We start from the raw sequence: 15,860 nt of genomic DNA, 5'->3' as shown, positions 1-15,860 counted from the left end.
ACCCATGGTCTACAACATGGATGTACCTCAAAAACACCACACTAAGTGAAAGAATCCAGACACGAAGGAACACACATTGTATGATCCGTTTATGTGAAATGTGCAGAATAGCAAGTTCACGGAGACAGCAAGCATTTGGTTTTGCCAGGGGTTGAGCACAAGGGAAAATGGGGAATGACTACTAAGGGGTACCAGGTTTTCCTCTGGGTGATGAAAATGTTTGAAACTAGATGATGGTGATAGCCAGGATTGTGAATGAACCAAGTGCCACCTCATTATACACTTGAGATTGGTTAGTTACAAGACATGAGCTTCATCTTCATTTTAAACTCTATCTCGGGGACAGAAAGGAGCTGTGTGAAGAGTTTAGGTTCAAGAGCCAGGGACCCAGAGTGTGAATCTCACTTCTCCACCCACTAGCCAGGTCACCTCAGACCATGCTGGCCATTGCATGCCCTCTGTTTACTCATCTGTACAATGGGCATGATCATTGTACTCACTGCATAGGGCTACTGGAAGGACTCAAGTGAGCTCATGGATGCACAGATTATGGAGCCCAAGGTGTGGAGAAAGGGAGGCTGTGGTTATTCTCAAGAGGGGAATAGTCACCTGTGTAAGCTCTGGCCTCAGATGCAGAAATGCCGAGAGATACTGAGGCAAGTTCTCATTCTTTGCCTCATTTATTTAGCCAAATATATATATCTATACATCACTTGTGGAATTCTATTAATAGGTGAAAGGAAAACACCTCCTTGAGTTTAGAAGAGTGCAAAGGGATGGAAGGAGGTGAGACGCAGATGGGACTTTCCCATGGAGGTGGCATCGATGGAGGGGAGGAATGCTGGCTCACAGCACAGCTTTTCCAGAGGCAGAAAGACAGGGAGAGAGTTCAGGAGCCATTCTCTGCAGAGGTGGGGACACATATGACCCTGGCATCCTTGATCGCCTTCCCTCAGCCCCTTTGACGGGGCAGGAACTGGATCTGGTAGTTTGGGGGCACGTTGCCCACCCCACTCTCCTGGGGAGTAAGGTCGATGTCCTCAGGGGCCACGGGGCTGGCCACGGAGAAGTTCTGGAGGATGGTGGTGAAGAAGAGGAATAATTCGGTGCGGGCGATGCCTTCGCCAAGACAGATACGCTTCCCTGTGAGGACAGAACAGAGGTTCACAATGCGGACACGAGGCACAGACTCTCGGGTCACGGTGTGCATCGGGGCAATGCACATACTTTGCCTTGTCACACCCCACAGCCCAGACACCTGTGTTCATTGCAACAAAGTTGTGTGGGATTAGCCTTTAACCTGTAGTCACAGTAGACTCTTAGAGGATTTCAAAACTCTCTGAAAGCCAGTGCCAATTATGGGCTGAATGTACCTTGCTCATTTTTCTGGGACAGAGTTTGTAAGCTTCTGTTCAATTTCCAGAGAGTTCTGTGGCCCCAGAGAATGGAAGGATGCTTGACTCTATGTGTGTGTGTGTGTGTTCATCTGCCTGCACATACAGACTGGTGCATATTTCTGACTTAATATTTTCATGTCTGTCATACCTAATATGGGAAGAATGGTACCTATCTAGTAGGGCTCTTTTGAAGATAAAGAAGTTAGTGTTTTCTAAAATTTTTAGAAGACCTGACCAGTTCAGTTCAGTTCCTTTGCTCAGTCATGTCCAACTCTTTGCAACCCCATGGACTGCAGCACATCAGGCTTCCCTATCCTTTACCATCACTGAGAGTTTGCTCAAACTCATGTCCATTGAGTCAGTGATACTATCCAACCATCTCATCCTCTGTCACCCTCTTCTCCTGCCCTCAGTCTTTCCCAACATCAGGGTCTTTTCAGATGAGTCAGTTCTTCTCATCAGGTGGCCAAAGTATTGGAGCTTCAGCTTCAGCATCAGCCCTTCCAATGAATATTCAGGCTTGATTTCCTTTAGGATTGACTGGTTTGATCTACTTGCAGTCCAAGGGACTCTCAAGAGTCTTCTCTAGCACCAGAATTCAAAAGCATCAATTCTTCAGTGTTCAGCCTTCTTTATGGTCCATCTCTCACTAATGAAAAGCCATAGCTTTGACTATATGGATCTTTGTCAGCAGAGTGATGTCTCTGCTTTTTAATACACCGTCTAGGTTTGTCATGGCTTCTTCCAAGGAGCAAGCACCGTTTAATTTCATGGCTGCAATCATCATCTGCAGTGATTTTGGAGCCCAAGAAAATGAAATCTACCAGTTTCCACTTTCTCCCCATCATTTTGCCATGAAGTGATGGAACTGGATGCCATGATCTTCATGTTCTGAATGTTCTTTCACCCTCATCAAGTGGCTCTTTAGTTCCTCTTCACTTATCTTCTTTGCCCTTCTCTTCTGTAACCCACATCCCAGTCTTCCTGAGTTCTTTCTCAGATGAGCCATGCCATCTCCACATTCAGGCTCTGCTCTTGCTTCTCCTTCTGAGAGAACATGCCTTCCAGTGGCTGGTTGATACTCCCCCATGATGTCATAGCTTAGAAGACACTGTTTAGGGTAAGCTTTTCCTCACCGACCCACCAGGAGTAGTCAGTATTTCCTATTTGATGCTCCCAAAGCCCCCGTTAGAGCAGTTGTCATAATCATGATTCGTTACATGAATAAGAGTGGGCCTCTGAGCACTTACTTTAGTCAAGGAGTTCTAAGCCCATGGAAACATTTACTCATTTAATTATAGACTTTTCTGTAACCATATGACCCATGCTTATCTCCCTTGTTGGGCTGTAAACTTCCTGGGGCAGGAACTGTGTCTCTTCATGACTTGTCTGATGTGTTATCTTCAACCTCTGATAAAATGTTTGGCTCATGGTGGTGCTCACCAGATTTGATACCTGTGTGTAGAGAGGTATAATTGTGCCCCTTACAGAGCTGTGCCTTTGGGACATGATCTTGGTTCTCAAGCCCCCTCTAGCATTGGCGTGAAGATGAGATGAGTTAATACAGGTAAAGCAACTGGCACAAATAAACTGCTCAATGAACAAAGACCTCTCTTTGATTGTCTTCAAGAGGTCACAGCACCTGCACTCTGGAATGCGGGCCCAGCTTACCTATGGAGAAGGGCATAAAAGCATCATTTTTCTTCACTGCCCCATTGGCATCCAGAAAGTGGTCAGGGTTGAAGTCATCTGGTTTCTCAAAGTAACGCGAGTCATGGAGAGCAGAGCTCAGGATGGGATAGACTTCTGTGCCCTGAGGGAGGGTCACAAGATTGAAAGATATCGTCATTTCCTCCTCCAACCCACCCCTACATATAATAAACCAAGGGTGAGTGATAAAACCGAAAAGAGGTCAAGGTTGGCAGATGAGAGAGAACCCAGGAGACCCACACAAGGGAGAGATGGGAGCCCAGTGAGGTGCTGTACCTTGGGGAGGATGTACCCTCGGAAATGAGTGTCTTTAGTGACCATGTGGGGCACACCAATGGGGATGAGGTCCGCAAATCTCTGAATCTCATGGATGACTGCATCCGTGTATGGCATTTGGGCTCTGTCATCCAGGGCTGGAGGGCGATCTGAGCCAATCACCCGGTCAATCTCCTTGTGGACTCTCTCTGCACAGAAGAATGGGACCAGGGAACCTCATTTATGTTTCTATGCTGGAACACAGTTCAATGTTCTATGAACCTTGGTCCGTTCATTTCCAGGCCAATGAGCCCAGAAAACCTATAGGAAATGGTTAGATCATTGACACCCCTCTGAGTAACAAGCTTGTGGCAGGAGGTGAAGTAGGAAAACTGTGAGTTCTCATCCGCTGGTATCTAATGAATGTTATGGATCCTCTCCCAACATACACAAGCAAACACACACACACATGTGCACCCCAGTTTTGCTCAGAATTTCAGACTAAGAACTCAAGGCTATGAACCTATCAAAGTTCCTCCTCTAAGATGAGTAGAAAGTGAGCTAATATTTATTGCGTGTATATTATAGACAGGCACTGTGCTAGGTCCTCAGGAATATAGCTGTGAAATACACCAGTGGATTAACCCATAAACAGCTGGGTAAATACATGAGTACATCAATCGTAGATCGATCGGTAGATCAATTCATGAGTGGAAAGACTGGTAAATGGGAGAAGGCTAATGAGTGGATGCATTATTAACTCATCAAAGGTTAATTTATTAGTAAATGATCCATAGACATATAAATAAGTGAACTTGATGAACCAATGACTCGTGCGAATGGCTGGGTGGCTAAATTCACGGAAGAACATGTGAACGAGTACATTTCAAGGGACAGGTGAGCAGAGGAATGAATGGGTGGTAGGAGGGACTGAACGACAGACGTATGAATCAAGGTGAATAAATGAGTGAATTATTAAACAAACAAATGAAAAGACAGATGGATGAGGATGGAGTGAAAAACAAGCAATGGAAGAATTAAGGTCTGTAACCAATTTTAGAAAAACAGATGGACGCATGAAGGAAGGAAGGAACAGACGACTCAGTGACAAACAGTTCGTTCAACGAATCGCTGTTTCAAATGATCAATAGATGAGCCAGTCTGTCCAAATAAAGCATGGATATATATATCCTAGATGAGTCATAGATGAAAGAATCTGAGTGCACAGGTTGATTGATGAGTTGAAAGGACAGATGGATAAATGATGGGTCGATCTTTAAGTGATAGGAGAAATAGTAGGAAAACAGATGGACAGATTTTTTTTTTTTCTGCTACACTGTGCTACTTGCCAAATCTTAGTTTCCTGACCAGGGATTGAACCCAGGGCCATGGTAGTGAAAGCACTGAGTCCTAACCACTGGACCTCCAGGGAACTCCCCAGATTGACAGATTCTTCGTTCATCCACCCACCAACAGGGCTGGCTTAGTTGGGTAGATCATTCAAGACCTGCACTGCTCAGGGGACTTCCCTGGTGGTCCAGTGGTTAAGACTGCACACTGCCACAGCTTGGGGTGCAAATTCCATCCCTGGTCAGGGGTCAAGTGAAGAAGAAAAACAGAAACAACCTTCAGGGCTCCTGGTATAAGAGGGGAATGCTGCCTCTCTCATTCACCAAAGACCTCTAGCCCCATTTCTGTACCTGCAAAGGGCTCAGAACCCCTCCGCAGCGTCTGTCCCCAGCTTGCCCACCTGCAATGTGGGGGTATTTGAGCATGAGCAGGAACCCATAGCGAAGCGTGGTGCTGGTCGTCTCCGTGCCGGCAAAGAACAGCGACAGAGTAGACATGATGAGGTTCCGATGATTGAACTGGCTGCGGGGGTCGGACTTGTCCTGCAGCCGGGTGGGTGGGGTGCCCATCAGGGGAGGCGGGGCCTGCTGCCCTCACCTCTTCTCTCCGGCCCCTCCACCTGGTTCTGGGTCTCACACCGTCTGGCCCTTTCCCCTTTCCTCTATGCTCTGTGTGTCCACCGTCTCTCAGTCTCCGTCTCAATCTCTCTTCGCTCTGTCTCGCTCTGTTTCAGTCATCTCGCATCTCTTTGGCGTGTTTGTCCCCCTTCCTCTCCGTCTCTTTCTGCCTCTGCGACTCTTCTCACCAGCTGCTGCAGTTTTCCCCCTTGTCCTGTATTTCCACGCCTCTGTCTCCTCCCTGCCATCTCCCCACTCTGTCCTCTCTCCCTCTGCTCCCTTACGACTCTCCCCTCCCCTCTCCCTCCCGCCGCTGCTCCACTCCTTTCCCGTCCCTTCTCACTCCGCATCTTTTGTTCTCCTCCCTTCCACCCCCATTGCCTCTCCCAAATCCCACTTTTTCCATGCGGAGCAGGTAGCAGTCAATGAAATCCCGGGGGGCACTGGGGTCGAGGGTCTCACGGTGCTTCTCCACACTGCGGTCAATGAAGACGTTGACTTCCTGCAGGTTTTTGTAGATTTGCCTGTGTGAGCCAGGAAAGTACTTCAAGAAGCTGGAGTAGAGCTCGAACAGCTGCAGGAGAGAAGGGGCTGTGAGGCTCTTCTGGGGTTGAGCTAGCTGGTCACAGAGAGGGACAGCCCTCCTGGCCCCCAGTACCTTCACAAGGGATCTCTGTTTTCTTGCCTCTCTCTGCCTCTCTGGGGTGTCTTGGTCTCCCTGTCCCTGCCTCTGTCTCCCTCCGGCCCTAACTCTGTGTCTGAGCCCCTCACTCACTGCTTGTGTGTCCCTGCTGTGTAAGAGACCTCACTTTTCTCTTTCTGCATCTCGCCCCTCTCCTTGTGTCTTGTTAGTCTCCGGCCCACCTCTCTCTCTCCTTTCCACCTCTCCTCATCTCCGTGGGTCTCCTGCTCATCCACCCTCTGCCCTGTCCCTGCCTACCCCAGCCAGTTTATCTGTTCTGCTCAAACCTCTCTCTGTCTCTTTCCACCTCTTGCATCCTTGTGTGTCAGGCGTTGATAACATGATGCTTACACAGAATGAAGCTGCTGACTATTTGGGAGCATATGTCTATTGCTTTGCCTAATGAGAAATGTAACATCTAACTTGTTGCCAACAGTTGCAAAAAATGCAGGATAATATAAATTATGCTGTGGAATTTCTCCTTCACCTGTCCTTCTAGAGATAACATGGTTAACTCTTTGGCAGATCTCCTTCCAGACTTTTCCCCTCTCGGTGGTTCTCTGTGAGAGGAGAAAATTGAAACCCCATGTTGGACTTCTGCATGTACTCATCTGAACTTCCTTCCAGATTTTCCAGGCCTGACTCTCCACTAGGACGTCATGGGAATTTGTATTTTCGATATTCGTTCCTGTGACTCTGACCTGCACTCTCGGTTGAGAACAATAGCCAGGCAGACTTTTCTGAAGTTTCACTTTTTAATTTAACATACAATAGGGGTGGGGCTTCCCTGGTGGCTCAGAAGGTAAAGAATCTGCCTACAATGCCGGGGTCTGGGTTAGATCCCCGGGTCGGGAAGATCCCCTGGAGGAGAAAATGGCAACCCCTTCCAGCATTCGTGCCTGGAGAACTGCATGGACAGAGGAGCCTAGCAGGCTACAGTCCATGGGATCACAAAGAGTTAGACATGACTGAGGACTAGCACTTTCACTTTTCACAATGGGGGTATTTCTAGGTTGACTGGGAAAGACAAACTTTATCATTTTGTTTTAAACGAGGAGCATGCTCATGTGTGTGTCTTTGATTCTTCTCTCTGTTTCTCCCTCTTCCGTCACTCCCCTTTCTTCCTCTCACTCTCTCAGTCCTGTCTCACCATCTCTCCCTTCCCCCAGTCTCTGTGTCCCTGTCTCTCTGTCTCTGTCTGTTGTCTTTGCCCTTCTTCTGGCTGGAAGCTGCATTTCCAGTTCACAAAAGCAAATCACCCCTCTCCCCTGCCTGGATGTCCACCTGAGCTCTGCCCTCTCAGACCTGGCTGGACAAGGAGCTGATGAGCACGAAAGATTGGAATAACAACTCCAGCAGCCTCAGGAACTGAGGATCTCTGTAGTCAAAGCGTTTTCCGAAGACAATGGAGCAGATGATGTTGGCGGTGATGGAGTGGAAGTAGAAGACGGGATCCTGGAGGGCGCCTAGAGGGAAAGGGGTGGGTCGCAGGGCACAGACTCAAATGCCTGGGGACCTGTCTCTGTGTGACTCTCCTCTATCACTCAGTCACAATAAATAAATTGAAAAAACAACTGGCATCGTAACAGCCAACACTCACTAGCCTGGAAGTTGTGCCAGGCCCTATTCTAAGCACTTCACATATTATTTTATTAAATTCTCATCTCAGTCCTGTGAAGAAGGTACAGAGCAGATGTTCAATCAATTGCATGTGCCATTTACATAGCTCAGTTCTCCTGGTCCCTTAACTGTCCGCCCTGCCCACCCCCCATCTTTTTCGTCCACCTCTAGAGTTCTCTGGTCTTTTGGGAACTGTTCTGCACTTGATTGTTGATGTCTAGATGTGCCAAGCTCGCCCCAGTTGGAGGGAGGGTGGGCTGTGCACCCAGGAGTGTCAGCTCAGTGCAGTCTCTCTCCCTGGGGCTCGCCTGTCCATCGCCTCTTGTTCCCTTGCACACCCTTTCCTGAGCCTGTCTCTCTCTAATCTTCGTGCCTCAGTTTCTCTCTGTCGTTGTTCCTTCCTGCCTCTCTGAGTCTCTTCTCTTTTTGCCTCTGTCCCTCCATCCCTGTCTCTTTCTTCCTCTCTGTGTCTCCATCTGAATCCCTCTGTCTCTTCTTGTCTTTCTTCTGAGTCCCTCCGTCCTTCTACCTCTATAGCTCCCTGTGGCTCCGCCTCTTCCTCCCAGACTCTCCGTTTATGTCTCAAAATCTCTTAAGAAAGCATCTTGTCACCTCTATGTCTCAGACACACGTTTCTGAGGAATCCTAAAACCACTGGAAGTGCCCACTTGAATTTCTAAGAGCAGAAAACCCTGACTGCGCCCCCTTGCTCACTGCCAGTTGTTCACCTAAAGAAAGGAAAACACAATTTGTCCTTTAAAAAAAAATGTCTGTAGTTTTCTCTTTTTCTCTCTTTACTTTCTTTTTATTGAAGTCACATTTTGGCCCTTGACAGATGCAATCAAACCATGGACTGGTTCGCTTGAACACAGGCAGTTGACGTGCTATTTGCTGTCTGAGTCGTCTTCGCGTTCCTCTTGACACCGCACTTCTGTATCTCTCCTGCCCCTGCATTTCTCACCTACCACCTCTGCCCCGGCTCTCTGCCCCTCTCTCTGTCCCTGCTCCTCTGACGGTCTCCCAAGCTCTGTCTCCTCTCTGTCTCTACACCTCTCTCTCTGCCCACCTATACCCTCTGTCTTTGGGCTACAGTCCTCACACAGCTTGCCGTGTTTCTCTCCTGCCCACCCCCCGCCCCAGGGCTCACCCTGGGATTTCCGCAGCTCCTCCACCAGACACTGAGCCTCCTCCTGAATCCGCTCCTCCACGCTCCGCTTTCCCATCCCGAAGTCCCTCATGGTGGCCAGAGAGAATCGCCGAAGGGCCTTCCAACGTTCCCCATTGGCAAAGACAACACCTAGGGTTTAGGAGAGGCTTGGGTTGCAGAGGAATTTTCAAGGAGACTCTGGGTCCCGCTCCACCCCTTCCCTTCCCTTCCCAGCCTCACCCTCCCCAATCCCCATCCTCCAGCCCCTGTCCCTTCCCAGTGGCCCTGAGGCCCTTACCGTGTCCCTGGACAACTGGGTCAACAACGGCGATCTTCGCTCGGCCAGAGAAGACCTCGGCCTGGTCCACCAGGGCCTCCCGAATGGCCTCTGTCCCGCATATTACGACCACTGGCCTTGGCCCCAGGTACACCGTGAAGACATCCCCATATTTCTGTTGGAACTGCCAAGCACACCCACAGCCAGGGTTGCTATTAGTCGGTATGCACCTCTGTCGCCATCTCCACTTTTAAACCAGTAAAACACGTGTGTGTGTGTGTGTGTGTGTGTGTGTGTGTGTGTGTGTGAGTCACTCAGTTGTTTCTAACTCTTTGCGACCCCATAGACTGTAGCCCATCAGACTTCTCTATCCATGGAATTCTCCAGGCAAGAATACTGGAGTGGGTTGCAATGCCCTTCTCCAGGGGATCTTCCCAAACCAGGGATCGAACCTGGGTCTCCTGTATTGCAAGCAAACTCTTTACCATCTGAGCCACCAGGGAAGCCCTAAGACACTTGTATATAGATTGGTGATTAGACACTTGCATATGGATTGGTGACTAGACAGTTGCATATAGATTGGTGACTAGATACTGGCATATAGATTAGTGATTAGACACTTGCATATAGATTGGTGACTAGACACTTGCATATAGATTGATGACTAGCCACTGCCCCAAGACCTTACACCCCAGTCTGCCTTTTTGCTTCCCAGAACCCAGCAGTTAAAAGATTAACCCATGACCCAGCCCAGTCCACACTGGTTGGCTTGGCTGGTGTCTTAAGCAGCGTGTGTGTGCTAAGTCACTTCAGTCGTGTCCAACTCTTTATGATCCTGTGGACCGTAGTCCGCCAGACTCCTCTATCCATAGGATTCTCCAGGCAAGAATACTGGAGTGGGTTGCCATGCTCTCCTCCAGGGGATCTTTCTGACCCAGGGATCGAACCAATGTCTCTTACATCTCCTGCATTGACAGGTGGGTTCTTTACCACTAGCACCACCTGGAAAGCCCCCCAAGAATCACTGATGGTTAAATATTCCTATTAATAATTTCACCCAAGCCCAGGTGATATTAGTTGAGTCTGGTGAGATCTCCCTGGCATCTCAACTAAAGAATCATCCTTCTTGGAACTTCCCTGGTGGTCCACTGGCTAAGACTCTGAGCTCCCAATGCAGGGGCCCATGTTCAATCCCAGCTCAGGGAACTGGATCCCATTAAGTATTTGCATGCTGCAGTGAAGAGCAGCTAAGACCTAGCACAAGCAAAATAAATAAATAAAATATTAAAAAAAAAAATCATCCTTCTTGTGACCCACCTTCAACCCCCATCTGCCTCCTAGCAATTTCCCCAGAGAACCACCCACCCACTTGGGAGGCATGAAGGTAAAGTGATGGCCTTCTGGGGGTTATCATGAAATTTGAAAAGTCATAAGATCAAGTCTTGCCACTGGGGCAACAGCTCCACAGTGTTTATTGAAGCTGGAGGCAGGTATACTGAATAACTCAGCCACTTCATTCCCAGAAACACACTCAACTAAAATGCATACATGTGCTCAGCAAAATAAAAAACAAGGAGATTCATAGATGCCTTATAATAAATGCTCTGCAACATAGGGAATAAACAGCTAGTGATGAATTCATATTGTGGACTACTATGCAACCATGAAAAAGAACAAACCACTTCTACAACCAACAACAAGAATGAAACTCACAGATGTAATGTTGAGTGAAAGCAACTAGACCCAGAAGAGTTCATATGTCATAATTGTATTTTATGAAATTCAGAAACAGATAACAGGAACTTATAGTGTCAGAATAATAGGAGGGTAGTGACTAGAAGTGGAGAAGGCAATGGCACCCCACTCCAGTCCTCTTGCCTGGAAAATCCCAAGGGCGGAGGAGCCTGGAAGGCTGCAGTCCATGGGGTCGCGAAGAGTCGGACACGACTGAGTGACTTCACTTTCTCTTTTCACTTTCATGCATTGGAGAAGGAAACGGCAACCCACTCCAGTGTTCTTGCCTGGAGAATCCCAGGGACGGGGGCGCCTGGTGGGCTGCCATCTTATGGGGTCACACAGAGTTGGACACGACTAAAGTGACTTAGCAGCAGCAGCAGTGACTGGAAGGGGCCTTAAGGGGGTATCTGGGCATGAGCCAAGTTGTTACGTATCTGTATGTCAACTCCATCAGTATGTTCATTTGAGAAAATTCACTGAACTGAGCACTTAGGATTTGTGTGCTTTACCCTAAAGGTTAAACTTCAATTACAAATTGACTTACAGAAGAAGAAAGACCAACAACATATGATATCACTTATATGTGGAAGCTAAAGTATGACACAGTCAGGGAACTAAGATTCTGCATGCTGCACAACGTGGCCAAAGAAATAATAATTAAATTAAGTAACACAGTGTGAAGGAATAAAAGTGACACAAATGAAACAAATATGACACAAGTTAACATATCTAAGAACCAGAAACAGAATCGCAGACACAGAGAACAGACTGGCTGTTGTCAAGGGGGAGGACGCGTGATCGGAGAGGGAGGCTGGGCAGAGCAGATGCAAGCTTTCACATATGGAAGGGATAGACAATGAAGGCCTATTGGACAGCACAGGGAACTATGCTCAATATCCCAAGATAAACCATAATGGAAAAGAAGATTTTTTAAAAGGAATGCATGTATATGTACAACTGAATCACTTTGCTGTACAGCAGAAATCAGCAAAACTTGGTAAATCAACGATACTGCAATTTCAAAAACTGATTTTAAAAGTTGACTTAAAATTATAAAATGGTTAAGTTTATTGAAAACTCTCACAGTGATCTCTGCAAACCTCTCTTGCTGGTCTCCTTACTTCCTTTCCTGTGCTACCCACAATCCTTTCACTGCACACCCCACCCTATCTTGAAACCAGAGCGATCTGATTAAAATGTAAGTTAATTAATATCCCTAACCTGTTTCAAACCACCCAGCACTCCTACTCCCCTGAGTAAGACCTGAAGTTTCCCCACGGTAGACAGAGCCTACGTGATGTTGCCCATCACCCCTCTGACACCTCCACCCACTCACACAGGTCCTTTGATCACACAGATCCAGGCTCCCTGGGGCTCCCCAAACATGCTGAGCTTGCTCCTGCTTCTGAGTTCTGGCACTGATACCTGTCACTCATTGATGTCTTCCACAGGCATCTTTCAGGGTGTCTGATCAGCAACAAGGCAAGATGGAGCCTTTTCTCCATCACTCATTCTAAAGTAGCTTCAAGTAACTCTGGTCACTTTTAAAATATATATATTTATTTTTAATTAGAGGACAATGATTTTACACCATTACATTGGTTTCTGCCGGATGTCAACATGAATCAGTCGTAGGTCCACCTATGTCCCTTCCCTCCTGAACCTCCCTCCCCGCTCCTGCCCCATCCCACTGCTCCAGGTTGTCACAGAGCCCTGGTTTGTAGCTCCCACCACTCTTGAAAATATCACCTCGCTTTATTTTAATGATAGTTCTTACCAACCCAATATTTCCTTCTCTGTGTGTGTGCCCTGTCTAATGCCATATCATCAATGCCTAGAATGTTTCTGGGCACACAGAAGGTGCCCAGTAAGTTACCATTGAATGAATGAATAGATCGAGTATTAATGAGCACTTACTGTATACCAAGCTCTACGCACTGTCTAGTCCTCACAACTCTCTTATGAGGCAGGCATTCTTATCATCACAACCTCATCTTGCTGAAGAGAAGCTAAGATTCAATGAGTAAGAGTTGAATCTGGAACACAAACCCTCATCTGTCTGACTCCAGAAGGATTTGGATATAAATCATGACACCTACTAACCTATGACCTCTCTTTCCTTCCCTCCCTCCCTCTTTCTCTCCCAACCTCTCTCTCTCTCTCCAAAGACGCAATGGGAATGGAGAATCATGGGGAATTCCCTGGTGGTCCAGTGGTTGGAATTCCAAGCTCCCACTGTAGGGGGCACGAGTTCAATCCCTGGTTGGGGAATTAAGATCCCACACGCCGCATGACACGACAGGAAACAAAGAGGATCACGGACACACAGAGAACACTTGCAAGGACTATAGAAGAGATTTAGGGGGTCTGAAACTAGCAAAAATTTATGCAAAATGTATGGAATATTTGCGGGGGAGGGGATCCACCGTGCCTTAAACTCCCAAAGGATTTAGTGATCCCCAAGTTGTCAGGAGACACAGGAGAAGGGGTTTCGATCCCTGGGTTGGGAAGATCCCCTGGAGTAGAACATGGCAACCCACACCAGTATTCTTGCCTGGAGAATCCCATGGACAGAGGAGCCTGCCAGGCTACAGTCCATGGGGTCACAAAGAGTCAGACACGACTGAGTATGCATGTGATAACAATAAATAAAATAACAAATTGTTAGGCAGCTTCCATCTATGAAGGAGAAGAAAAGGCCTCTGTGCTGGACTCGCACATCCCCTCTGTGAAGTCCCAGGGTGTAACTACAGACCAGTGCCTTCCCCAGGCTGCCCTCACTATCTATTTCTCTAAGGTGAAGGCCACATCTCTTCTAGCCCACAAGGCGTTGTAACCAAGACCTGATGAATTCCCTCCACGATACAAATAAATCCAGCCACACAGTTCTGAGTGAAGAAACTAAGTCCAGGTATTTCCATGAAAGTCCATGGTGTTTACCCTTGCGATGAAAATGAAATAATATACACTTGGGGCCTCCACATCTGTGATAAAACACTCTCCCTTAACATCAAAGGGTGGTCCAGTGGTTAAAAATCCACTTTCCAATGCAGAGGACACGGGTTCGGTCCCTGGTCGGGGATCCACATGCCACAGAGGAACTAAACCAGAGGGCCGCAGCTAAAGAGCTCTCGAGCTCCGAGCCTGCGCACTCGAGCCCGTGCGCTCCAAGTGAAGCTGGCACAGCGCAGCTAGAGGAAGTTTGCACACCACAGCAAAGAGCCAGCGGAGCTCAAAAAAAATCAATCACGTGACAAGCCCAAGACTCAGGAGTGTGGTCGCTGCAGGGGTTGAGGGGAGGGGACAGAGGCACCTGGGGCTGCTGGAAGTTACTGTCAAGTGTTCCCTAAGCCTAACCTGTCGGGGAGTGGGCTCACGGGTGTAGATTACATGGTGGGTGTGCTCGGTTGCTCGGTGATGTCTGACTCCTTGCAGCCCCATGGACTGTAGCCCCCCAGGCTCCTCTGTCTATGGAATTTTCCAGGCAAGACTACTGGAGTGGGTTGCCATTTCCTACTCCAAGGGATATTCCCAACAGAGGATTTGAACCCACTGACAAGCAGATTTTTTACCACTGCACCACCTGGGAAGCCCATGGATTACATTATTAATACATAAATAGATCATCAGTCATGAAATCGTGCCTAGAGAGCAGCGATGCAGGACCTGGTAAACACTCCAGTGTCAGCTACTCATTGCACGTTAACGTTTATGATTAGTAAGAACTTTGGACCTGGCCTCCCATTCTGTTCTCCCTCCCTCCTCCTCTTTGTCTGGCGCTGGCTGGGACCAATCTTTGACAGCTTTTGTTGGCAGAGGAGAAACCTATTGACGGGTACTACCACCCCTTTTCTCCCTCTCTCCCTGTGGCAGGCGGGGACTCGGGAGAAGGGGACAGAGGAGCAGGGGTTTCTACACCCCTGGCTCACACCCAGACACCTCTTCACGCCCGCCTGCCCTCTCCAGGGACAGTGCCCACACCCTTCCAGATGAGCAAGGGACGCCTCTGACTGCCTGATCGCCATCCACCACACTTCAGCTCCACATCCCTTCCTCACCGAACTCCCCACAGCCCACCCCTGAGCCTGGAAGGGTGCCTCACATCTACTGGTGAATGATCCCCAGGGACGGAGGCAAGCAGCCACCCTCAGATCCCGCCCCCCTGAGTCTCACCCTCAGGAAGGATTTGAGCAGGCCTTTTCTGTCCATCTGCAGTAGGTTCCCCAGGAAGGGCAGAGGACGGGGGCCAGGCGGGAGGTGGCCTCGGGCCTTTGGGCGGCCTCTGGCCAGGAGGATCAAGAGTCCGGTGAGCAGCGCAAAGAGAAGGAGCACGCTGAGCTCCATGGCCGAAGGTTGACGGTCTTCCAACCTGCTGGGCTTCTGGCTGAGCCTTTTATACTAAGCTTGTCCCCACACCCAGTTATGTAACATCGTCCGTTCCCTGGCATCCTCCAGGAGTGTGAACTCAAACAGAAGGAGCACACACTTCCTGCTCCGACAGTCAGCTGACCTGCTCCCCTGATACCTCTACAGCCCCTCCCTAGATGCTGGCAGAGACACCGCGGTAGCAATGACAAGGTCCACATGAGTCGGTTTACTTTTGTGGGCATGGAGAGCACCCGCTGTCTCCCTGCTTTAGCTGTGTTAGTGGGTTTGTGTTTACATACTTCGGTGCATACCTGCTTGCGTGTGTGTGCTTGCGTGATTCTTACACGTGAAAGAGGGTTTGTACTTATGTGAACATGCCTGTGTGTTTCTGTACATGAGTGTGAGCGTGCTTGTGCATGTGTCTCCACACGTGTGTGGACTTCTATGTATTTATGTGGGGTCTCACACCTGAAGGTGTGTCTGTGTTTTCGCGGTGGTGGTGGTGGGGTGGGTCTGTGTGTGTGAGTCTGTGTATGTGTGTCTGCATCCCAGCAGTCCCTGTCACTACAGGGCTTGCAGACACTCAGCCTTTCTCTCTCCAGCCCGCCTTCCTTCACCCCCCCTTCTGTGAGAGCCACAGATGGGAGAGGCGGGAGGAACAAAGCCATAGGGCAAGAGACAGTTCTCAGGTCTTCAGATC

At 48.6% G+C, this 15,860-nt stretch overlaps 1 protein-coding gene across 1 annotated transcript; it reads right to left on the bottom strand.

Moving 5' to 3' along the window:
- Nucleotides 1-141: 141 nt before the first annotated feature.
- Nucleotides 142-15,206, bottom strand: LOC138095843 (cytochrome P450 2B4-like). Its single transcript, XM_068991768.1, has 9 exons — nt 14,966-15,206; nt 9,077-9,239; nt 8,779-8,928; nt 7,317-7,477; nt 5,727-5,903; nt 5,113-5,254; nt 3,384-3,571; nt 3,069-3,210; nt 142-1,143 (listed from the first exon to the last, which is right to left on the bottom strand). Exons 1-9 carry the CDS (start codon nt 15,134-15,136, stop codon nt 953-955), a joined length of 1,485 nt encoding a protein of 494 aa, XP_068847869.1. The 5' UTR covers nt 15,137-15,206; the 3' UTR covers nt 142-952.
- Nucleotides 15,207-15,860: the final 654 nt, after the last annotated feature.

The sequence above is a fragment of the Capricornis sumatraensis genome, chromosome 20, assembly GCF_032405125.1.
Source record: "Capricornis sumatraensis isolate serow.1 chromosome 20, serow.2, whole genome shotgun sequence".
NCBI lineage: Eukaryota > Metazoa > Chordata > Mammalia > Artiodactyla > Bovidae > Capricornis > Capricornis sumatraensis.
Note: the sequence above shows the minus strand (reverse complement) of the source record. Positions and strands in the feature narration are given on the sequence as shown.

What these genes read in the sequence shown, in the direction of transcription:
- LOC138095843 (XM_068991768.1), bottom strand. Translation starts at nt 15,136, where the DNA reads ATGGAGCTCAGCGTGCTCCTTCTCTTTGCGCTGCTCACCGGACTCTTG. An exon ending in TCAGCTCCTTGTCCAGCCAG is followed by an intron (nt 5,904 to 7,316) that starts GTCTGAGAGGGC and finishes TCTCTCCTGCAG; the next exon opens with CTGTTCGAGCTCTACTCCAG. An exon ending in ACCTGCTCCGCATGGAAAAA is followed by an intron (nt 5,255 to 5,726) that starts GTGGGATTTGGG and finishes ACCCGGCTGCAG; the next exon opens with GACAAGTCCGACCCCCGCAG.